The sequence below is a fragment of the Bacillus rossius genome, chromosome 2 (genome assembly GCF_032445375.1).
Source record: "Bacillus rossius redtenbacheri isolate Brsri chromosome 2, Brsri_v3, whole genome shotgun sequence".
Taxonomy (NCBI): Eukaryota; Metazoa; Arthropoda; class Insecta; order Phasmatodea; family Bacillidae; genus Bacillus; species Bacillus rossius.
In genome coordinates this window covers 6854983-6881475 of record NC_086331.1, presented here as the reverse complement: position 1 = coordinate 6881475, position 26493 = coordinate 6854983, and the positions used below count along the sequence as shown (strand labels likewise).

At 39.6% G+C, this 26493-nt stretch overlaps 2 protein-coding genes across 2 annotated transcripts in view; both read right to left on the bottom strand.

The window, feature by feature from the left end:
* Positions 1–3880: 3880 nt before the first annotated feature.
* LOC134529944 (putative protein CRIPAK) lies at positions 3881–4867 on the bottom strand. The gene has a single exon (XM_063364490.1). It carries the CDS (start codon positions 4865–4867, stop codon positions 3881–3883), a length of 987 nt encoding a protein of 328 aa, XP_063220560.1.
* A 2744-nt stretch (positions 4868–7611) lies between these two features.
* LOC134529943 (melatonin-related receptor-like) overlaps positions 7612–26493 on the bottom strand; it is a 72365-nt gene continuing 53483 nt past the window's right edge. Inside the window, exon 2 of the mRNA XM_063364489.1 lies at positions 7612–8314. Within this exon, the coding sequence (XP_063220559.1) occupies positions 7612–8314 (703 nt within the window). The remainder of the gene's footprint in view (positions 8315–26493) is intronic.

Sequence of the window (26493 nt, the reverse complement as noted above, 5' to 3'; positions counted from 1 at the left end):
AACTGTTCATTGGCTGCTGATTGTGAGTCGTCTCGACTGGGTGGCCTGTGATTCGACACTTCTATGAGTGAGGGTCTCTAATTGGCCCTCAGTCCTCCAGATTAACAGTTAACCAATGACAGAAGCAGCACTAAGGTATAATTATTTGAATTTTAGCATAACACGAAATGAACCCGCGAAATTCACGGGTCTCTGTTTATTACCATTTTTAATGGATTTTCAGATGGTTGCTGCTGCTGTTAAGAAATGAAGAAGCTGGTAAAGTGGCATAGTAAATTGATTGCTAGACTCTCTAAATTACTAAATAATATTTTTTTCTTTTTTCTGTGTTTTCATTTTGATTTTTAAAGATTTTTAATACAGCGGCCAAGATAGCCGACAATATTGCAGCCGTTTAGGTGTTTTGCGAATTGTTTATGTACACTAGTGCATTAAAGAGACTGATAAGTGAATCAAGATGGCGACCAAAGTCAGCACAATCTAATAGATTACGGAAATTTATATGGCGGCTTATATGGTCACCGTGACACCTTAAATAAAAAAAATCTTCTGTATCGGTGTTAGAGTAAATGTGCTGTATTCACCAAAGCAGGCTACTTTTTATAACTAAATCTCAATGACATAAGTGTTTTTAGTAGGTATTTTTATATTTTTGAAAACATTATGTACATGTATTTCTTGTAAAATGTTTGGTATTTTTATTTTTATTAATTTACATGAGCTCCAAGGCTGTAGACATCCAGGTGCGATGTAGTAGAAAAAAGTACATAACATAAACAAAATATGCTTTTATTACAAATTTTTAAAAGGGTTTTGGTAAACACATAATAGGAGTGTCAAATTTCGACCAATGTGTCATATTTCAGTCGAATTATCGCATTGCAAAATTACATTTCATTGTCGAAGTCATAGGTCGAGGTCAACGTCACCAAAATCCAAGATGGTCGCCGGAGTCAGTGATCTCCTCGCTCCTCAGCCTGAAGTCTGTGCCAGAACTCTCATAGTTATACTACTCTTGCTTGTTTTCAACTGGAGTCTGTAAATTTCGGGCTGATTTTAAATAAAATACTGTTCCTTTGTGGGCAGAAATGTTTCTAACATTTTTCATTAATTTTATTCAAGGTTAGTTGAATGTACTATAAACATATTTTAAACAAGAAAATATTCACCATGGTTAAGGCCAAATGTATATTTTAAAAATGTAAAATACTCAGTGAAAGTTATTGACGTGATAACGTCTTATAAATCGATGAACGCCGGCTGCACGCACGAAAAAGCATAACTCTTTGTCACGTTCCGTCTGAGCCGAGCGTGCAAGAACCGGCCAACCACCGTGCGAGAAAATCTTCTATAATATCAAACAGGTTAAGGCGGGCTTTTTAAAAGCAGCAATTTAAAAAATTTGATTTATTTGTCCAACTTCATCATTTAAAATTAACAATTTATTGACATTGATTTGATTTCAGTTTATTTCTATAACTAATTGTTCGTGATTATATTTAAACAAATTATTTAAATAAAATTTGCAAAAACTGTAAATAATATTTGAAAATTAAAAAGGATGCAATTTTTCATCACTGTTTTCTTATGACGTTATCACATAAAATTATCGTCGTAAAACGACTTTACAGACAACCTCCTTTTTTAGTTTATTTTCTGCAAACAAATTTCCATTCCCGCTGTATAATAATTATATAGAACTATAGACTAGTAAAAAAATATGTAAAGAGCTTGTACTGTCGAAGGTAAAGTATGTTGAAATAAATGTCAGATATTAAAAGAGTGTGTTTAGTTAAAATATGTGTGTGCTTACAAGCATACAATTATTGTAAACATTTTCTTTTTTCTGTGTGAATATATCGTGGATAAAATTATGGTTGTCGGTTGACATTCGTTTATTTTTATCATCTAAACAAAATCCAAAACCTTTCAAAATGTTACTTGTGTATTCACTTGAGGTTTAGAGCTCCCGCACTAAGTCCGCGTCTCCATCACGCCAAATGACAGTCCTTGTGGCGTCAAACCGGGACGTTGCACCCGCTGGGAGAAGAAAGCATTGTGTAACCTCGCCGCCGCCTCTGCAACGTCTCTGATTTCAAGTGTGCTTTTTTCCCTTGTTATTATTTTAAGCCACACCATTGTGAAATTGCTGAATACTCTTTCAAGCTCGTTCTTTTGTCCCAGCTTCCAACCCTTCCTTTCTGGCCGCGTCTTCTTATTCCTGCTCGCCCTCTTCTCCTGATCTTCTTTCCTCAAATGTGCCAGCAATTATTCTTATAGGCTACAAGTTTAAGCCCATCTCAGTCTTTCACTAAAGATGGTTTTTGATATTCTACCAAGTCGACGCGGTATTACGAATCCAAAAGGGAAAATATTAAGAATCTCAAAAGAAAACACAAAAGATTGGCTTTGTAATAATGAAGCAGGCTACGAAAGCCTTCTTAAATGTAGTCTAAAATAATGCACGACAGCGACGTTCAGCGTGTTATTCAAAAACTGAAGGGAAGAGCAGATGCTATCTGTTATGCAAAGTAGAGCGCCGCCAGACTTCAACATCAGTCGCCGGGATACGCCTCCAGAAACACAATTGTTCAAACTTGAACATTACTAAAATAATTACCAATTGTGTCGCTTTGAAATACTGTTCAACAACTAGTGATTGCCTATATACTACAGGCATTTGCCTATTAAAGAAAAAAAATGGGTGCGTGTGCTTACGTACGCGCGTGAGAAGTTATACTTCTTTGGCATCATTAAAAAATATTTTTTAATTGCATGCAAAAATAGTGCGTGGAGTCCCTCCGCGCGGAAGAAGTTAAACTTCGTAATGTGGAAATGAAAATAGGAAGGGGTAGAAATTGATTTTTAGTGAAATCATATTGTATCAAATCAAACTAAAAAATAAAGGAAATAAATTTGTAACGATTCATAGATTGATTTTCAAAGAGAGAGAGAGAGAGAGAGAGAGAGAGAGAGAGACCTATTGAATGTCTATAAAACTAATTTTTTTATGAGAGCAGATTTTCATGAAATAAATCATGAAATCATTCAACGATAAAAGCTGTTTATTTAACTAAGTGGACGGGTTCGCCCCAAGGAGAAAATTAACGCGGCGAGATCTCGTGGACATAGAGAAATGACACACACTCACTATTTATGTGTCTATGAAACATGATTTTTTTCTGTAATTTAAATTGTAAAATACAAAAAGGGTATTGAAAATTGAAAGAAATATGGCGACTCTGCAAACTGTCAGGATCTTTATTTTTTTCTTACTCTCTACTTAGTTCCTTACAATAGCGCGTTCGAGTGCCACGCATTCACTCTCGCTGTCTCTTTCTATTCCCCCTCCCCAGGAGCGTTAAACGTTTAACGCAACCTTGTTGGAAGTCGCATTAGAAGTATAACTTCAATAATAATTCATATAAAACATATGTTTGTGTTATTCATTCACTAATACATCTATATTATTGATTTAAATGAATAGTCAGCTAGCTCAAGTTTGGTTCTATGAAGTTAAAATTTGGTTAAACCAAACATTCCTGACAAATGAACTGACTCGTTCAAATTTTTTTAGAGTGCCTGGTAAATTACCTTGCACATATTATGCAATACCTTTTTTCATAGTATACGGTCGTGAATAAAATTGCAATAATTTAGGTAAAAATTTTATTTTATCTGGTTCACATTGGTTACCCAAACAATTTTTCATGAATTTATTTCATTCGAAAACGTTTAAAAGTTAAAAATACATATATACCGCACGGTTATTATCAAAAGAGTCGGAAAACATTTTAATTATGATATCGTCACTGTTTAGAATTTTTCAGCACCACCTTATTCAAATCGATGAGTGCCTTGTTCCGGACTGAGAGTGGCATTACAGCCACGTTGACGCAACTCGGTAGCGGCGGCGCGGCTGCGCGCTGGCCCGTTGTTGTGTAGCACGCCACAGCACTCGTGCTGTGTTGACACAGCTGCAGTCGAGTGCGGACTGCCACAGCTGCAGTCGTGTGCGCGCTGCCACTGCTGCAGTCGTGTGCGGGATGCCACAGCTGCAGTCGTGTGCGGGCTGCCACTGCTGCAGTCGTGTGCTCGCTGCCACAGCTGCAGTCGTGTGCTCGCTGCCACAGCTGCAGTCGTGTGCTCTCTGCCACAGCTGCAGTCGTGTGCACGCTGCCACAGCTGCAGTCGTGTGCTCGCTGCCACAGCTGCAGTCGTGTGCTCGCTGCCACAGCTGCAGTCGTGTGCACGCTGCCACAGCTGCAGTCGTGTGCTCGCTGCCACAGCTGCAGTCGTGTGCGGGCTGCCACTGCTGCAGTCGTGTGCTCGCTGCCACAGCTGCAGTCGTGTGCTCGCTGCCACAGCTGCAGTCGTGTGCTCGCTGCCACAGCTGCAGTGGTGTGCGGGCTGCCACAGCTGCAGTGGTGTGCGGGCTGCCACTGCTGCAGTCGTGTGCTCGCTGCCACAGCTGCAGTCGTGTGCTCGCTGCCACAGCTGCAGTCGTGTGCTCGCTGCCACAGCTGCAGTGGTGTGCGGGCTGCCACAGCTGCAGTCGTGTGCACGCTGCCACAGCTGCAGTCGTGTGCTCGCTGCCACAGCTGCAGTCGTGTGCTCGCTGCCACAGCTGCAGTCGTGTGCACGCTGCCACAGCTGCAGTCGTGTGCTCGCTGCCACAGCTGCAGTCGTGTGCGGGCTGCCACTGCTGCAGTCGTGTGCTCGCTGCCACAGCTGCAGTGGTGTGCGGGCTGCCACAGCTGCAGTGGTGTGCGGGCTGCCACAGCTGCAGTGGTGTGCGGGCTGCCACAGCTGCAGTGGTGTGCGGGCTGCCACAGCTGCAGACGTGGGTCAGCGAGCCCCTCTGCATACTCGGTGGCGGGGAGCGTCTTGCCAGATCAGGAGTGCGCATTAATAAATGTCTGCATTGCAGATGTCTTCACCGCGGGTCCCGTAACTCCCAGGCTCACGCCCTGTCAGCCGAACGAGCTGCCTACACCGACAGGGATGCGTCGCTCACACACTGCGCCTAGGCTTTTAAACTGGTAGTTGACATTGTGGTGTTCATACCACAACATTACAACTTCAATTTCTGTGTAATTTTGTTTTGTTTGATTTTGAAAATGCTTTAACAACGTGCAAATTATTACTGTTTCAATTTTTAATATTTTTTTACTAGATTATAATATGTTTTGTTTTAGAATATTTCGTACTGATCCTACATTAAGAAAAATATTTTGTGACAATTTTTTTGAAAAAATACACAAATACTGTAGACATAATGGTGGGACCATTGGGCAATATATTATTAATAATCCCAATAGTTTATAATTTTTTTTTGAATAATTGGTTTGTAAAATAAAATTTTTCTTTTCTTTAAGTTCTAAATTAATATCGTAATCGTTGTGTTAAATTTCACCGTCTAATGTGTAATTTCAATCCCTGAGTGTAATAGGTAATCTGTTTATCTACCTATCACTCATAGTTATGAGTCATACTGATGGTAAATTTTAAAAATCACTGTCCCTTCTTTCGCACTTTATGAGCACGACGCTCTATTGCATTCGACCACCAAGATTCTAAATTTGAATTTTTTTTCCCCACAGTGTATCAAAATGTTTTTATGACCACAATTAATCAGCAAACAATTCTCTGGGTGACATTTTGATACTACATTTACAGTTCAGGATAAAGTGTTTTATTGGCGTGTTGGATTACGTCTTATCTCTAAATCGTAATCAATTATTTAAATTATTCGAAAGCTAAAACCTCTGTTTACAAGCTGACAAACCAGCCAACTTCATGGAGAGTCGTTGGCTGGGATTAATATATCTTTTGCAAAATTATTGTAATTCGCTGAGATGCCTGTGTTTCAGTAATGTCGATGCAATCAGCCTCTTATTAAGTAGTGTTGAAATGATTTAGACACAGTGCTTTCAAATGGTTTGCTCACTAGTTTAACATATTGTCTTGAATTGCAGTAGTTTTCCTTATTTCAAACTAAGCGTACAATATCTACGGTCAATATATTATTCTGGCGAGTTTAAGTAGCTTGAACAAATTTTGGTTTTGACTGGTGTGATTATTTCATGTTGGGTCCAACGAACCTACTTGATGTGGTAGGCTGTTTACAAACCCAATTGGCTAAAACCTTATAGCTTTGGCAGTCATGTCTCACCGAATTTACAAAAATTGAGATATGGCACTTCGAACTGGGAATGGGTTCAAACTGTACAACTACAACTACAGAGTAAAGTCCGTCTTAACTTATTTTTATTGAAACATTTAAAGAAATACCTATATTTTATGTGGTATCTTAGGCTAAATTCACCCACTTCCATTGCTCAGTTCTACTATAAAACAAACGGTAATAGGCCTATATGTTTAAAACTTTAAACTATAAGTTTGAAAATTTTTTTGTACATTGTGTTTGGAATCTTTTAGACAATTTTTTTTGTGATTTTCGTATATTAGATCCGCTAAGTAACTAATATTCTCGCTATTTAATTTATATTTGGTTGTATTCCCAGCCGACGGGTTTACGCGTACCAGCTAAGCACACTAAGTAAGCTATAACACGATTTCTTAAAAATACAGACTGTTTGAAAGAAAATGAAAGACCATTTTTTAATACATCGAATTTAAGTCTTTTCAGCTTTTTCAGAAGCTTCACTTAAATTAAAAAGAAAGAAATTAGAATAGGTTCTGAATTCTCGTTATCATTTCACTGTCATAGTGACGGTAGTACTATGAAATTAACACGTCATTATAAGAGGAACACTTTTCCTTCTGTGGAGAAATGGAAAGGATCGTGCGCTTTTATACTATAATATTTGTCTGGAAATCTCATTCCGTTTTATTTATTCTTTGAACTTGACTCAAAGATCTTTTCACTTCCTCTGCAAAAGAATACGCTATTTTAATTCCTGGAAATTACAAAGCCATCTCATTGTAGCTTTTGCTTATTACTAGAAAAAAAAAACATATAAGTGCCAAGCACAACGAAGACATTTCTGCAGAAATAAGGATTTTCGTTAATGGCGCTCGCTGTCTTAGTTTTTAAAACCACCTCAGTTCACATCATCGTAAAATTATATATTACAGCTCAGATTATTCGCATGTTCTGAAATGGCGAAAGAAATTTTTATAATGAACTAAGGAACTTTAGAAACTACGCCCTTAAAGCTACCTCAGCCCCATCAAATTTGTGGAAATAGATTCATACAATCTATTTATAATTGTCTTGCGGCGTAAGTATGATGTGCTTCGTGATCAGATTACGAAATTAAATATCGGCCACTTTACCCAAAGCGGAATTAACTCGCCTGTGCTCGTCTGTGAGTTGGCACTGCTGGGAGACGGGTTCCTGTCGGACTGGACATTGCTGTCGGACCGGACATGCTTGCTGTCGGACTATAAATGCTTGCTGTCGGACTGGACATTCTTTCTTTCGGACCGGACATGCTTGCTGTCGGACTGGACATTCTTTCTTTCAGACCGGACATTCTTTCGGACCGGACATGCTTGCTGTCGGACTATAAATGCTTGCTGTCGGACTGGACATTCTTTCTTTCGGACCGGACATGCTTGCTGTCGGACTGGACATTCTTTCTTTCAGACCGGACATTCTTTCGGACCGGACATGCTTGCTGTCGGACTGGACATTCTTTCTTTCGGACCGGACATTCTTTCGGACCGGACATGCTTGCTGTCGGACCGGACATGCTTGCTGTCGGACCGGACATGCTTGCTGTCGGACCGGACATGCTTTCTGTCGGACCGGACATGCTTGCTGTCGGACCGGACATGCTTGCTGTCGGACCGGACATGCTTTCTGTCGGACCGGACATGCTTGCTGTCGGACCGGACATGCTTGCTGTCGGACCGGACATGCTTGCTGTCGGACCGGACATGCTTGCTGTCGGACAAGACATGCTTGCTGTCGGACCGGACATGCTTGCTGTCGGACCGGACATGCTTGCTGTCGGACCGGACATGCTTGCTGTCGGACCGGACATGCTTGCTGTCGGACCGGACATGCTTGCTGTCGGACCGGACATGCTTGCTGTCGGACCGGACATGCTTGCTGTCGGACCGGACATGCTTGCTGTCGGACCGGACATGCTTGCTGTCGGACCGGACATGCTTGCTGTCGGACCGGACATGCTTGCTGTCGGACCGGACATGCTTGCTGTCGGACCGGACATGCTTGCTGTCGGACCGGACATGCTTGCTGTCGGACCGGACATGCTTGCTGTCGGACCGGACATGCTTGCTGTCGGACCGGACATGCTTGCTGTCGGACTGGATATGCTTTCTGTCGGACCGGACATGCTTGCTGTCGGACCGGACATGCTTTCTGTCGGACCGGACATGCTTGCTGTCTACCTGACATGCTTGCTGTCGGACTGGATATGCTCGCTGTCGTACTGGACTTGCTTGCAGTACAATTTTTACTAAATAATGAAAGTAAACTAATAGATGAGTTACTGAAAGTTTCGTTTGTGTGAATTATAGTTGGCCATCAATTAACAAAAATGTATTTAAAGTAAAATGTCACTGATTTGCCATAGTTTTAATTGTTTCATATTCAGCGTGCAGTCGAACAGAACTTGCACAATTCTCCCTCCACATACCACTCATTGCCAGCATTTGCAAAGGCTCGCAATTCGTTTGATCCCACGCGAACTCGTACTAATTAAACCTCGGGGAGATGAATTACTGCCATTTATCCATAAAGAAATCTTCATTGATTTGGAGTTATTTCGGTGACAACACGGAAAACTAAAATTGAAAATCTGAACCTAGGTTTGAGCCAATTATCACTACACCGGGTGAAGCGAGGTTTCTGTAACAACTAGAGGGATCGGAGTTCGTATGATTTTACTGTTAGAGCAAACCAGTAAATACAGACTGTCTCGTCCTTGATAGTCCGCAGCGTTCATCGGTGCTGTGATATTGTTCTGACTATTTGCTTCCAAGCAATTCTCTGTGCTGTTTTTACGTTTAACTTTGGGCATCGGCTGATTTTGACTTGTTTTTGGTGTGTTTGTGCATTCATCTTTCTTTGACCATTCTTCGAGTTATCTCTATGACATAAAATTTAAAGTAGCAATGGCGAATATCCAAAATAATGGTTTAAAATTAAAGTTTCCCATTGCAAGAATCATTCAGAGAACTTAAGAAAATTTATAGTAACTAATTTTATCTATTACTTTATAAAAAAATAATTTTGTGCGTTAATTATAAAAAAAACTCCACAGTTAACTACGTTTTATATTACTTGTTTGTTAGGTTGTTGGTTACAACTGCAAATATTTGTTAGTACGTTGGCATTATTTTAGCTCGAACTTTTTCCAGGGTTTGTTTATCGGTATATTTTTTATTATATGTAACATTGTAGGGACTAAAATGAACGTATATAAATTTATAAATTTCCTCGGAATTGTTTTCTGATTTTATTTGAAAATGCTAGTTAGTAGGTTAGTAGTATTTTAATTCAAACTGATTCCGTGATTGGTTCTGATAGTAAGTAGGTACTAGCTTCGGTAAGAACTTACATACACTATACACGGGACATGGCGAGGTATCAGTTCGTGGGTGAACTACTGGTATATATGTTGTATAGACTAAAAGCATTATCCTAATTTTAGATAAGACTGATTTTTAACATTTATGCTTTTTTTAGGCGCGTTGAGGGCGGCATTTTTAGTAAGCAACGGGAATGCAACGAAAAGAACGCGTACCACACAACGAGAATTTAACAGACTGAAAGTCCAACGCGCATGCGCGTTTCTGCATTAGCCACGATCCAATATTTGATAAATAATTGAATTTAGAGGAATTAATAATAAATTGAGACAATACATTATGACCTCTATAAATTAAATGAAATACAATTTATTAAATTAATTCTAGTTAATTGGTAAAATTTATTATTTTTCTTCTGATTTTAATCTTTCGAACTGGAGATTTGCAAATTCAGAGGTTAAATAATAGTCAAAGAACGTAATAAATCGAAAATCGAGAATTGAAAAGGAGAGAAAATAAATGTCATCGTCATCTACGTGCGAAAACTGAACTCCAAGTTCAATTGTTGTATTCTCAGCAATGAAAAGCTATGAATAAGGAAACATTTTTAGATAAGATATAACTTTTCATTTATAATGTAGTAACAATTATAAAAATTAATACTTGGTTAGCTAAAATCTTCATTTTTTCAAATACGTAAGACGCTGATTGAAATCAAATGCTGATGAGTTTATTGACAAACAAAGAATTGTGGTTATGTTTTTTACAACGCTTATTCAATTTATTTAACAAAATAATATTTCTTTCAACATCAGCAATCTAAATTGAACCCGTATAGAATCCTACATATTAATTTTATTATTCATTATAGCCCGAACTGTAATTAATATTCTTTTTTTACTTTCAATTTAACGCCCCCGCAATCCCCTTCGTGGATGGAATTTCGTAAAATTCGTTTTCAGTTGAACTCAAGATGACAAAAATAATAATTTCGCCAAATTTAAAATCTATAGGAGCTATAGATTTAAAGTTAATTTTTTTTAACGCCTCCGCACGGGCCTTTGTGGGTGGAATTTCATAAAACTCGTTCTTGGTAAATTTTAAAATGCCAAAAATAATATGCTGGCAAAGTTTTATACCTATAAGAGCTAAAGTTTGAAAATGTGGATTTTATCATTAACGCATCCGCAACCCCTCTTGCGGGTGGAATTTCGTAAAATCCGATCATAGCTGACCTCTACTCGGCGAAAGGAATATTCCTACCAAATTTAAAGTCTCTAGGCCTTATGGTTCCAGAGATATCGTGATGAGTCAGTACATAGGTGGAAATCTCTTTTTTATATATATATCGCAATATTTTACTTAACCATCGGTTGTCAGGGAATGGTGATTTTCGGTCACTAGATTGCATTTCATTTCAACTAGTGACCTGGAGTTAAAACATTAACTAGAATTACAAGACTTTGTATGCTGCTTTTTATTCAAATTCTTTTTAAGATAATAGACATAATTTACTCATGTCGTTCGAGTATTTGGACTGTATGGTCACGTTTTAACTTATGGTAGTTTTCCGTCGACTCCAGACGGAATTCTTCGATTAAGGTAGTCTTCCAGTATGGCTGTCTTCCAGTATGGCAGTCTTCCAGTATGGCAGTCTTTCAGTATGGTAGTCTTCCAGTATGGCAGTCTTCCGCGCCGCCCACAACTCCTTCATGCTCCACAGCTGTACTCCGCAGCTCTCTGCGGCGGGCGGGTCAGCCTTGAGGAGAAGGGGGGGGGGGGGGGGTCCCCGCCCTTAAACTGATACCTGCTCACCTCAAATCTGCTAGCGACTCGCCTGATCTCTGGCGGCCGTGGCTCTCACTCACAACGACGAGGGGAGGGGTCGGAAAGAGGGGAAGGGGGGGGCACGGAGCCGCGCTAAGACGATTGTCTTACTGCGGGTCCCTCCCTCGGTCTTAGCGCGGTACAGTCGCAGGACGGAAACAGTGGCGCCCCCCACACTGCAGAGGTGAGTGACGTCACAGTTAACTGCCGTGTGTCGAGGAGTAGGCTGTCGACGAGTAGTTCAAATCGCTCGCACCTTCCGACCACGTGACCTACACGAATGTCAAAGGGATTACACCCCTTTTGTTTGTTGACCCAGCCCTATTAGCCGTTAGGCCCTGTCGGCCTGGGACCCCACGGGCGTGGACACGGATATGCCGTATTCGCGAAACAGGAGAGGTGTTAGAGATTGTGCCGTGTATTAAGTATTTAGGGCACGTTTTATTTAAAAATTTTGTAATCTGAAATATTTTGGAAATATTATTTTTTTTTTTCTCTCATCTTATTTTCTTTACGGCCAGGCCCTCAGCCTCTGTTCTCAGAGGCGAGCTGATTTTCTTTCCCAGCCTCATGCTAGGCTAGCATTCTGGCTAATATTTCCCCCGCCTTCAGTCACGCCTCAAGCCTGTAATATAATTTCCCTTCGTGACCCTAACTGCCTAAGCAAGCCTGTAGCTTGCAGGCGATCAGTTCGCAGAGACGAGCTGAGATTCGCCTTTTTCATCACGTCGTAGTGTTATATTCGCCCCTCTGTAGCCACGACGGGGCGTAGTTTCCCATCAGCGTTGCATTTTACCCCCACCTCCCCCCATTCTCAGTTCCAAGTAAGACCAATGACCGGTCGTAACCCCCTGGACACCGGTGACCGTTTCCAAGGTCTCTTCGCAAAACGAGTGCGCCAAAACTGATCACAAGCGCTTCCTAGCGGCCAATTCGCGAACTTCTCCGCTTGCCTACCCTCTAGGGCGCCAGAGAGCAGCACCTGCTTTGCCTTGAGTTATATGGACGCCGTGGTCGAGTCGATTGTTTTCAACTCAGACCTGCTTCGACTGAGTTCGCTACGGTCGCCCAGTGTGGCCAACTTCAAAACTCCTGCTAGAGTTTTTTTTTTCGCCCGCGTTCGGGCAAGTTCGGTATTTTTCGGCGGGCAAGACACCCCCCCCCCCTTCCACCTGTTAGATCCGGGGGGCACTTTTTAATTACGAGACGTCGTTTACCGCGAGACAGATCAACTCGCGTCGCGGCTGCAGACAGTCCTCCATCGAGTATTGGCAAATCGGGTAGATTTCATCCGACCGTTAACGAATATGTAGTCGCCTTGTATAAGGGATGCTATCCCTCAAGTCCATTTTAGTAGATTAGTCTGTCTGCATAGTTTAGTTATTTGCCTTAGAAATTTTTCTCTTTGAAATTTATTATTATGAAGAAATCATCCGCGTCCTGCCGCGCAATTCGCGAGCTCCCGAGCCTGGCTGACTCCACGACTGCAGCGTGCTGGGCAACTCCCCTGTTTTGGTGAGTGATAATTCGCGAACCCTCCTTTTTCCCTTTAAATTTTTTTTCCGGGCATTTTCTGCCCCATAGACTGCCTGTATACCAGTTCTAATCAGTTTTGATTTGGACTGTTGCAGACAGGGTTCGATGACCGGGAGAGATTGATGCTCTCATCTCGTGGCCTCCCCCCCTTCCCTGTTCCGTGGGAAGAAACATTAGAAGAAACTTTTCTACCACCCGACGTGATTGTTTGAAGACCCCGGGTGGTAATGTAATTTCAACATTTCCCCTTTACCTAGCGACGTACTATCTCAGCCGGATGACCAACCCACCAGCGACCAGTGTTTTTCTCAAGAAAATGTAAAACGAATAGAACTAATTATCAATTTAATCATGGGATCCATCCACTCATAATGCAAATGTTTATATTTCAAACTAAGAATGTAAATTAGTTTAAGTAAGCGCTGGCCAGCCCCAATTTCGTGTTCCTTTTGTTAATCTTGGAAAATTGCTAAATCTTTTGTATGTATGTTAAAATAATTGAAACATGATATTCATCAGGGCAAATAAAACAGGGAAACTATAGATCAAGTTAATCGTGTAGTTTTTATTTTATTGATTATAACGATCCCCCAACTTCCCCTTTGCTTGTTACAGGAAGTTCCTAAATTGTGTTTGTTCCCACCTCGTGTCGCCTCTGGTAAATCATTTCATTTAACGTATTTTTTTTCCAGCTTGTTTCCCAGGCTCTTTTAATTAATTCCAAATAATTCTATTTTGAGGCACGAGGGGTGTTACAAGATCCAGCTATGTCCAGAGGCTAGGGCTACCCATCCCAGCATAGACACCACCTTCACCCCCTGCCTCACTCAGCTGACCAGACAAGTGGCTGCGTCCTGAGCTCTTAGACGTTATCAGCACTGCTGGCGCCTACCCCGATCTCCCACATCTCACTGCGACCCTTCAGTCACCCAGTGAACCACCACGGGACCTACAGATTGCATACATCGCCAACTCCAAAGCGTAACACGTAGCACGTAGCACGTAGCATGTAGCACGTAGCACGTAGCATGTAGCACGTAGCACGTAGCACGTAGCATGTAGCACGTAGCATGTAGCACGTAGCATGTAGCACGTAGCATGTAGCATGTAGCACGTAGCACGTAGCATGTAGCACGTAGCATGTAGCACGTAGCACGTAGCACGTAGCATGTAGCACGTAGCACATAGCATGTAGCACGTAGCATGTAGCACGTAGCATGTAGCATGTAGCACGTAGCATGTAGCATGTAGCACGTAGCATGTAGCATGTAGCACGTAGCACGTAGCATGTAGCACGTAGCATGTAGCATGTAGCATGTAGCACGTAGCATGTAGCATTTAGCACGTAGCACGTAGCATGTAGCACGTAGCACGTAGCATGTAGCACGTAGCATGTAGCATGTAGCACGTAGCATGCAGCACGTAGCATGTAGCATGTAGCACGTAGCACGTAGCATGTAGCATGTAGCACGTAGCATGTAGCACGTAGCATGTAGCACGTAGCATGTAGCATGTAGCACGTAGCATGTAGCACGTAGCATGTAGCATGTAGCATGTAGCACGTAGCACGTAGCATGTAGCATGTAGCACGTAGCATGTAGCACGTAGCACGTAGCATGTAGCATGTAGCACGTAGCACGTAGCATGTAGCACGTAGCATTTAGCACGTAGCACGTAGCACGCAGCACGTAGCACGTAGCACGTAGCACGTAGCACGCAGCACGTAGCACGTAGCACGTAGCACGCAGCACGTAGCACGTAGCACGCAGTACGTTGCACGTCGATCCGAGCAAAGATGAAGACTGCGCACTCTCGCCTGTCTAAAGTATGTTCACACCTGCAATGCCTGCGAGCCGTTCTTACCGAGAGTTATTGCATTTTCCCACGCTATTCCACTGGAGTAGTTAGAAGCACGCGGGGAACGGCCGTGTCTGGCTGTGGTGGATTCCGACGGGGAGGGAAGCATTTATTCCCGTCAGATTTTGGGTTTTTTGACGTGACAACGTCTAATAAATCTATGAACGCCGGCTGCACGTACGAAAAAGTGTACCGTTACGCACATTTCTCCGTTACGCTGTGTTCCGTTACGCTGTCGGCGAGTGCAGTAATAATAGGTTATGTTACAATTGACTAAAAAATTATGGTGATTCATATAATTGATGATAGATATTTGATTTCAGTTTATTTATATGAAAACTTGTTCATAATTATATTTAATCTTTATAGCTAAACGCCAGTTTTTAAAATTAATTACAAGTCATCTACACGTGAACTGTTTCGTCGACTGTTTATAAAGTGAAGTGAAATGTTAATGTGGTTTTCATTGCTTATTACAACAACAATTTCGGCAATAAAGGTTAATTATTCTTGCATTTTAAAAATCTTATTACTAGTATAATTTCAAGTATTTATTCTTTTATTATTAAAATAAAAATGATTCAATTTTATTCATAAAGTATGCAATCATTTCATCAATGTTTTGTTATGACGTTGTCACCTTAAACTATCGTCAGTAAACCGACTTTACAGACAACCAAGTTTTTTTTGGTGAAAATCTAAACACACGTGCATCTTTATTTTAATTTATAGTTTGCGTAAGCCGAATTGCACATGACCAGATTTATTCGAATTGTTAATACCCTCAACCTTAGTAAAACAAAAACAAAAAAGTATTATTTTCGGAGCAGGAATTTCTATCAAAGGTTAATGATTCGCTTTTATTTTAGTAATGTAGTTTGAACACGCTGAATGACTACTTACCAGCAGCTTTAAAGCACTCGGTGATACGTTTTGCTAATTTAAAATCATAATCCCACCAGGGGTGGGAATTCTAGATAGACGTAATGAAGCTATTGGAAGTGATCGTGTGTTTCCATAAATAACGGTACAGGATGAATGCATTTAAATTTAAGTCGAGTAACGTTTTTAATTATTTGATAATATTTTTTTATTACTATAGGAGGTATTGTTGCCCAAAGTTTTCTAAAGAACGTTATTCTGTTGTTGAACATACAATAGCAGTTTAATAAAAAAAGTGATTTTAAATTAACTGATTACTGACTGTAAACTTCCTTTTTTGCCTCAAAAATGTGCATTACTATACAAATTAAAGTAATTTTTTTGAGGTTAGTAACCACGCAATTAACCATTGGTTACGTGAAAGAATGTAAATGTAATTCTGTTTCAACATCCGTTATTAATTAATTTTTCCAAGAAATCATAAATAAATGTTAGTAAGATCTACTTTTGTTGGTTTTCTGAACTAAAAAATTAGTTGTCTGTAAAGTCGGTTTACGGACGATAGTTTAAAGTGACGTCATAACAAAACATTGATGAAATGATTGCATACTTTTATGAATAAAATTGAATCATTTTTATTGAATTATAACTATTTTGTATGAATACAAAGGAGGAGTGAAATGAAATCTACAATTTAGTTGATATTTTACTTTTATTTGCACTCATTAATTCAAATATGTTTATTACTTTAACGAAGAGATTATTTTAACTATAACTTTTATGCATGTTTGCTATCTAACTTCTTCCAATGTGTGTTATTCTGTTAAGGATAGGACAATGATAGGAAAAGTAGGAAACGAATGGGAGTGTTTCAAGTTTAATGTGCCTCGAAAAAGTCAAACGATGATTGTTCCAATTGAGTGGAAGAGAGATAGATGCGGCGCAAGCGTACAATGAGCGTAACGGGACAAAGCGTTACGGGACAATGTGCGTAACGGGACACTTTTTCGTGCGTGCAGCCGGCTTTCATCGATTTATTAGACGTTGTCACGTCAAAAATGCACGAATCAAATACAAATCGAGTGATGATTGTAGTCGCGGTGACGTGGGCTGGGACCTATCACACAGGGAACCACACATAACTTAGAAAGTCACAACTTAGAACTTTCATAACTTAGAAAACTTGGAAAAATCCATGTAACTTAGAAACACACAACTTAGAAAGATCATAACCTAGAAACACACAACTTAGAAACACACAACGCAGAACCACACAACTTAGAAACGTCATAACGTAGAAAATAATAACTTAGAACTATCACAACTTAGAAACACACAACTTAGAACTGTCATAACTTAGAAACACGTAACTTAGAAACACTCAACGCAGAAGCACACAACTTAGAAACATCGTAACGTAGAAAGTAACAACTTAGAACTATCATAACTTAGAAACACGTAACTTAGAAACACGTAACGCAGAACCACACAACTAAGAAACGTCGTAACGTAGAAAGTAACATCTTAGAACTATCACAAGTTAGAAACACACAACTTAGAACGATCATAACTTAGAAACACGTAACTTAGAAACACGCAACGCAGAACCACAAAACTTAGAAACGTCGTAACGTAGAAAGTCACAACTCAGAACTATCACAAGTTAGAAACACACAACTTAGAACGATCATAACTTAGAAACACGTAACTTAGAAACACGCAACGCAGAACCACATAACTTAGAAACGTCATAACGTAGAAAGTCATAACTTAGAACCGTCATAACTTAGAAAATTCTAAGTTATGTGTTTCTAAATTGTGTGTTTCTAAGTTGTGTGTTTCTAAGTTATGACAGCACCCCTATCACACAGACTGTCACACAATTCAAGAGAGCAGTTGCGCCTGCACAGAAGTCGCTCGGCTCTTTGGCGAGCAGCCCATTGTTGCGGGTTGCCAACCATGCAAGCTGGCAGGCGTCAAGTAAAATATCCAGCGAGTTTAACAAATATATTAATCTCGTATTAATGGCAAACTTTCTTTTCAGCTGAAATATAGCTTAAGGTAATTTACACCGAGAATATATTTTCCAGCAAAAAAAAAACCATAAGCGTGGTAACATATATTTGCTAATATAATATACACAGAATTACTTATTTTATTTCTTCTCTTCGGACATATGTGAGGCTGTAGCGTGTGCTTTGCGTGTATGTATACGATAAAGTCTAAAGTTCGACTTAACAAAGCAATTGGGTTTTTATTCATTCATAAAAAGGGGGTTGTCTGTAAAGTCGGTATATGGACGATACATTTATGTGATAACGTCATAAGAAAACATTGATGAATAACTGCTTACTTTTTAATTTTCAAATATTATTTACAGTATTTGCAAATTTAATTTAAATAATTTGTTTAAATATAATCACGAACAATTAGTTTAAAAGCCCACCTTAACCTGTTTGATATCATAGAAGATTTTCTCGCACGGTGGTTGGCCGGTTCTTGCACGCTGGGCTCAGGCGGAACGTGACAATGAGTCATGCTTTTTCGTGCGTGCAGCCGGCGTTCATCGATTTATAAGACGTTATCACGTCAAAAATGGCTGTGTGGCTATTACTTGCGTTAGGAGTGATACTTCACACTTCAATAATCAGATTGAACGATAGAACTAATAAATACACCCATACCATTGGAAATGTCTATAAAATTGTCATACACACACACTGACACAAAGGCTGATGCACCCGTGCTTTGCTACGGCAGTATACAGACAGAACACATTCACTTTGCTCATTATACATGTCCTTCCTCGCGGGTGCGCCAATGCATTATAAAGCATTAACAATGTATAGTACGTTGCCTGGAGTTGAATGAAGCTCCAACAAAGCAATAGCCGTTGACATGAAGACGGAGAAAAGCATCAACAATGTAATAGCGAAATTTCATTAAGAATTATTAAAATTCTGCTTTAAGGTTTTAAACCTTCTTAGTAATTTCATAGATATCGCAGCAAAACTGTAGATTTGTATAAGAAACAAGACAAACAAACGAACAAAGTAGTATATAGTAGTGGTCCGATCCCAGGTTTGCAGGCGAAGAGCTGAGGTACCAACCACCATCTTGGACTGTGACGTCAAGTCGGCCATCTTGGATGACCCTGACCTTCAAATGGAACTTGACCTTCAAAATAAGCCAAAACATACTTACAATTCGTCAGAATGCCTAAAAATTACCCGCTTTTAGAAAAACATTGTCGCCAAAAGATTTCAACAATTTTACAATCGGAAAAATTAAATGTTCGAGGGGAAATTTCAAATAAATATTCAAAAATTCCATTTTTTTAAACTCCTCAAAGTGTTTTTGCTTTTCAAAGAATTAAATGTTCCCAAATAGGCTTAAATTCCTCATTTAGCAGCCTCCAGTAAGCCTCTGTAGGTGGGAGACCTTTCATCTTGATCCCGGCCGCCATGTTGTATTATGACGTTACGTTATCCATTTTGTTTTCTAGAAATTTCAGACATTTTAGATTCCACCATCTTGTAGTCGACAACTTTCATAAATTTTGTTTTCGGCCATTTTTAATTATGATGCCATGTTACCCACATTGAAAATTGAAAATTATTTTCCAAAAAAGTTAAAATTCATAAAAAAATGTTATTACATCTTTATAAAGCTTGGACTACTCGGTTCAATTCCCGACGAGGTCATTCGATTAAAAATTGCGATGGGTAATTCTTATATGTAGGCAAACAGCAGACTGAACCCCATCAATAAAACCAAGGAATATATATATATATATATATATATATATATATATATATATATATATATAACGCCAACCAGTATGACGTAATAACGGCCATCTTAGATCCCCCATATGTTTTCGTCTGCTAGAATGTGCTACCACCAATCTTGGTTTAGTTTATACCCGCTAGAGTGTAGTAGTGTCATCCACAAAATCATAAGCTGTCGTAGCATCCGCCATCTTGTCACCCATCTTGGTCACCATATTAAAAATATGTAATTATTAACCAAGAATACCGGAAAAAATTCCGAAAATCATCAAAAATCACCTAACTATATATTGATTCGCTCGATTCCTGTCCTCGGTTTAATCCTCGGTCGATTATTTTAAAAACCTTAATTTAAATAAATATGACAAAAGTTCCAAAGTGTCTTAAATTCTCCAGCCACCAGTATACCTCTGGTGTCATATTTCCCCCCATATTGAAAATCTTTAATTGTTAATCTTTTAAACTGGAAAATATTCTAAAAATAGTAAACAAAAACCTATTATATTAGTTAATTTATTCGATTTTCCCTCGTAGTTCGATCCTTTGTTAGTGCTGAAAGTAATTAAGCACAAAAATCATTACCTAAATTCATTTTCGCCAATACCTCTCGTCCAGTTTATTTATCTTCATCACCACGAACAAAGACTCCATACAAGACAAATGACAGACTAAGTAAATATGGTCCTCGATATCACGATGCGTACCATCAAAGCCAATTCGACGCCCCTTTTTAGTTACTAGAGTGCAAGCATATAGGTCAAGCATCTCCGAACCATGTCAATACTAAGCAAGCAATACGTCGTAGCAAAAACCAAAGACAAGCATAAAGAACGAGCTTCTCCAAACCACGAGGCCTTTTTTCATACTTGGAATGCATTTCGACTTAATCATGTCCAATCTCAGGCGTAAGGGCCAAGGGTATCCGAACCACGAGGCAATCTTTTTCGATACATTTCGTACATTCCAAACAAGCAATGACCCAATTAAATCAGAAAAAAATTGGTTGTCTGTAAAGTCGGTTTACGGACGATAGTTTAAAGTGACAACGTCATAACAAAACATTGATGAAATGATTGCATACTTTTATGAATAAAATTGAATCATTTTTATTGAATCATCACTATTTTGTATGGATACAAAGAAGGAGTGAAATAAAGCTACAATTTAATTGATAAATTTACTTTTATTTGAACTCATTAATTCATATATGTTTATTACTTTAACGAAGAGATTATTTTAACTATAACGTTTATACATGTTTGCTATTTAACTTCTTCCAATCTGTGTTATTCTGTTAAGGATAGGTCGATGATAGGAAAAGTAGGAAACGAATGGAAGTGTTTCAAGTTTAATGTGCCTCGAAAAAGTCAAATCGATGGTTGTTCCAATCGAGTGGAAGAGAGATAGATGCGGCGCAAGCGTACAATGAGCGTAACGGGACACAGCGTAACGGGACAATGAGTCATACTTTTTCGTGCGTGCAGCTGGCGTTCATCGATTTATTAGACGTTGTCACGTCAAAAAAACAAGTTTCTTCGAACTGCCAGACCTACAGTAGGTATCGATATAACCTATTTCAAGCATACGGACCAAGTAACTAAAGGTATTTTACGCTTAATATCAGACCAAGGATCCATGCAAAAGGTTTTACGCTTATCATAAAGCTCAGGAGGTTCTGAATCATTAAATATTTAGTTCTGTCTACAGACTTGACTACGCACATTAAAAAAATACGCAAATTTGGCATCTAGAACACACACTTGGACAAGCATTCAACTCGATAGGATACGATAGGATACGATAAATACGATATGTTCGGTAGGATACGATAGGATACGATAGATACGATATGTTCGGTAGGATACGATAGGATACAATAGATATGATATGTTCGGTAAGATACGATAGGATGCAATAGATACGATATGTTCGGTAGGATACGATTGGCAGGACACGGTCGGCAGGATACGATAGTATAAGATCGATGGATACGGCAGGATATGGCTCCATCTGGCTAAAGATTCCCCAACTGACTACAATACCTCCAATTGCTCTGATTGCATTTTGCTCCAACTAACTTCAATTGCTCCTATTGCAATTGGCTCCAATTAGCTACAATGGCTACATCTACTCCTACTGATTTCAAGTGAATTTTGTTCCAACTGGCTTTAATGGCTAGCATAGCTTTATTATTACTTTCCAATTTGTTAGTCATTGGCAACGGTGTTTTGCAGCCTTAAGCTTGAAGTTGAATTACTAGAAATGAGCCTTAAGCTAGAAGATAGATTAAGAGGAATAAAACAATCATTTCTAAATCCAAATAATTGATTTATTTTTCAATTTTATGCACATGCAGATTATACAAATCATCCATTGTATGTAGCCTTTGCCTTTTATTTCATGAAGTATACGCAATGTTTATTTGGTGATGGATACATTTTCGACATTCTGCGACGCAAGTAGAAGTCTTAACCTGTCAATCAATATGTTTGGTTCTTTCCACAACGTGAATAGCTTTTTGGCCAGTCATTGAATATATGCCTATTTAATTCATAACTTATTAAAAGTGGTTTTCCTTCCTTATTTTAGACATTTATCAGTGAATTTAATTTAAATGTATCTCTAAAATTCTAAATTCACAGCAATACTGCACTTAAAAAAATACTGATGTTTTAATAATAAATCAAATTAAATTAGTAACAATTTAAAATTATACAACAGTTAAAAAGATTTTTAATAAGCCAATCACACTCAAGTGATACTTAGCACCAAAATAGGAAAGTTTTTGTAATACAATTACTAACTTAATTTCATTTTGCACTGACTTTAATGGCATACTTTCTACTTCAAAATAAAATTTCTTTCTTCTTACTTTTGTATACATTAAGAAAACATGGTTTATTTCACTTCTCAACTGGCTTAACTTCAGTCAAGAACGGTTTTGAAAACGTACGCATGAAAAACTTGTTATTGTAATATTTAAACTATATGGGAAGAAATATTGTAATTACCCTGTAGTTTAAGAAATCAGACACGGTTTTCTACAGGAAATGGCTTTGAATTACCATATTTTTATGCTAACGCATCGCTTGCTTTTCAGCACGTGACAGTGCTAAGGTGGCTTAAATTGACTCAATGCTGGATTCTAGAAGCAAGTCTGGACGTCAGTTTTAACGCAAATAAATGGCAATGAAAGGATCTTTTTTTCCGACGATTAAATGATGCTTACATTTCACGAAACAAAATGAACCGTTGAACATTAACCTGATATGCGTCTTATTCACGAAACTCTACTTCAAACATCCCTTTTTACGAAGTAATCTTTCATCTTAAGTGTTATCAGGTAACTCCTTGTTGTATTTTTTTCCCCTTTTCATGCGCAAGGAATGATAAAGATCTACTTTTTTCTCCAGTAATAGGCTCTTCGTTAAGATGCCGGGCAAAGCCTCTTATGAATATTCATACACATATTCTGCTTACAAATCTGTTATTTTCAAAGAAGGGTTTTACTAATATTTTTATAGGCTGTTGAAGGCGGCAGGGCTTGTTGGGCGATGGGGGGGAGGGGTAGTGAGGAGGCGACTCGAAGAGGGGAGAGGGTCTGTCTCTTCTAAGGAAGACTGCTGTGATTGGAGTTGCAGGACAGCTTTGGTCGCGCCCACACGTTGTGGCGCGAGTGAGGCTGCCCGCCTGAAATATTTTACAAGTGCTTCCATCGGGATCGATTCCAGGACTTTCGAAATCCTTGACGGGGTTTCTTAAAAATATATATTTTTTTTGTTCAATATTTTTGTGCTGTCATCATTTGTGGTTTTTTTTTCTCGTTCTTTTAGTCCATTTTTCTTTGTTTTTCTTTGTTTGTTGACCATATTCCTGTTATGGAAGATTATGTGGTGTTTATATCATGTTGACAACAGCAATTTTTTGCTTAATTTGTGTTTTTGTCTTTTGAGTTTTTTGTAGTTTTCTTCTACAGACATACATGTGCTTAGCAATGGCGTATGTCCAAAAGCTTACATCAAGTTAAAAAAAATATCATTTAATATTTAGAATTTTAACTTATTTTCAGTAAATTTTCTTACCCACTTGCATTTGCAAGGTTCAAGGTAAAACTCCAAAGGCGACGACATAATTAGTTTTTATTTTTCGTATTTTTTTTATATTGTCGATATCCCATGGTCAAGAACAAGGCCCCTATCTTAAGGAAACGCTAGCCGTTGAGGAAAAATTATATTGCTAGATTTTTTGTTGGAAGTAATCCCTGAAAATTGGCAAAAATTCCCTAAGTTTAATGTCCCGCGAAGAAATCTTTAGTCTTCTTGAGTAAAATAAGTAATCTGCAAAGGTCAAAGGTCACCGAAGTCTAAGACGTTGGCCAGTCATTGACCTGAACTACGCAACACAGCTTAAAGCCTGGGCCAGGGTGACCCAGTTTATACCACTCATATCATTTCCAAGAAATAAAAAGAAACTGACGCATATATATATATATCGACATAATTAGGTGACAAATTATAAATTTTAACCTTCTGGCAGCATGCCTGAAAGCAGAGCTATGTAGATTATCGGATTACAATTTTCAATTTTAATATTGAACTTTACTTTCTACTTTATTACATAATTTATCTGTATCTGAAATGATTTATGTAATTTTATTTTAAGTCAGAATAAGTTTGGTGATTTATCAGAGATAAATAATAATTATGACGTAAAATATCCAGAAAAATTAACTTACATACTAGAATGGGATAGTACTTGAAAGAATTAAAATTTCTGATTTTTAAAGCTAATCATTGAATTTTATTTTAATTTTTTGAAAATAACATGTCACAATAAGTCTTTAATAAGAGCAATCTTACATAAAATATTAAGGTGCCTAACATCCTGAACAGCTAATCTTTTATGATGTCTTCCTAGGCAATAGGTAAGTCTAGCAAGGACCTTGTGTGTCTAGTAAGGACTTAGTGCTTCTAGCAAGGACCCAGCGCGTCTACAAAGGACTTTACGTACCACGCGAGACTTTACTGCAGTTTTCAAGAATCTGATGCATCTAGCAAGCACCTGACGAATCTAGCAAAGACCTGGTGCGTTAGCAGTACTTGGCGTTTATAGCAAGGACCCACCACGTCTAGCAAGGACTTGACATATCTAAGAAGGACTTGACACCTATAGATAGAAATTGATGGTTATAGCAAGGATCTGATGTGTCTAGTAAGGACTTAGCGCTTCTAGCAATGACCCGACGCGTATAACTAAGACTTGGCGCGTCTAGCAAGGACATAACACATATGTCAAATACCCAACGCGTCTGGCAAGGAACTGGTGCGTCTAGCAAGGACCTGGTGTATCTAGTAAGGACTTGGCGCTTCTATCAAGGACCCAAAGCTTCTAGAGAAGACTTGACGTATCAAGCAAGACCTTTACGCATATGGCAAGGACCTAACACATTTAGCCAGCACCCCGTGCGTCTAGCAAGGACTTGGCAGCAATACCATGGTCTTAGCGCGTCTATCATGAAACCGACGTTTAACAAAGATCTTAGGGGTCTAGCGTAGAGTTGGCGCGCCAAGCATATTTGACAAATGTCAATCAAAGATTCGGCGCGTCTAGCAAGGACTCAGTGCCTTAATCAAGGACTTGGCATGTCTAGAAAAGACCTCGCGCATCTAGCAAGGACCTAAAACATTTAGCAAAGACGTGACACGTATAGCAAGGACCCGGAACTTCTATCAAGGACTTGGTAGTCTATTAAGTACCATGTACGTCAAGTAAGGACATAGAACACCTAGCAAGGACCAGGTGGGTTTAGGAAAAGTCCTGGCGGATCTAGGAAGGACCCGGCGCATATAGCGAGGACTTTGAATGTCAAGCAAGGACCTGGTGGGTATAGCAAGAAGTTAGGGGACTAGCAAGGACAACGGGTCTTTCAAGGACCTGATGGGTCTACCCGGGACTTGGTGTGTCTAGCAAGGACTTATTGTGTCTAGCAAGCGCCCGACGCGTTTAGCGAAAACTTTGCACGTCTAGCAAGGACTTGGCACGTCTAGCAAGGATATAGTGGGTCTAGCAAGGACCTGGTGGGTCTAACAATGATCTAATCGCTCTAGCAAGGACTTGTTAAGTTTAGCAAGGATCTGGTTTGCCTAGCAAGGACCTGTTGGGCATAGCAAGAATCTGGTGGGTCAAGAAGGGACCTGTGGGTTTAGCAGGGACCTGTGGGTCTAGAATTACCTGGTGGGTCTAGCAAGAACCTGTTGAGTTTAACAAGGACCCGGCGCGTCTATCGAAGACTTGGCACGTCTAGCAAGAATATGATGGGTCTAGCAATAACCTGACGGCTCTAGCAAGAACCTGTTGAGTTTAGCAAGGACCCAGTGTGTCTATCGAAGACTTGGCACGTCTAGCAAGAATCTGGCGGGTCTAGCAGTAAACTGATGGCTCTAGCAAGGACCTGTTGAGTTGAGCAAGGACCAGGCGCGTGTAGCGAACCCTTGGCACATCTAGCAAGGACCCGGCGCGAGTAGCGAGGAGCTGGCGATAATCGCATTGCGGTGGCGCGCGAGCCCCGGGTCTTGAGCTGCCTCATCCAGTATTTATTGGTCGAGTACACTCGCTGTCGCGCTCTCTTCACTTAACTGCGTCAGCAGAACTGCATGCGGCCGAGCTGCGCAGCACACGTGTTTGACGGGGATTACATTTCGCACGGGAGGGCATGAAAGAATCTCGCCGACACTAAAATCGGTTGCTTTGAAACGCCAACTACGGCGAACTATACACTCATGGGCTAGAGACCTGCAAAATTCGCGTTTTCGATGGCCTTCAGGATAGACTGCACATACCCCTGTACACTCGGGAAAATAACGCAAGTTCATTGGCTGCCGACTTGTAAGTCGTCTCAGCTGGTTTGTTCTGTGATTCGATCCTTCTTTGGTTGAGGGTTTATAACTGGTTGAGATTCGTCCAGATGAACAGTAAGCCAATAGCAAAATTATCTAAGAGGTATATGTGTTTGAATTCTAGCCTATCACTTAATTAATCCGCGAGTTTTTCAGGTCCCTACTCATGGCTAATA

Bases quoted from the DNA above. Each gene is read 5' to 3' on its own strand.
- LOC134529944 (XM_063364490.1), bottom strand. From the start codon at position 4,867: ATGCAGAGGGGCTCGCTGACCCACGTCTGCAGCTGTGGCAGCCCGCAC.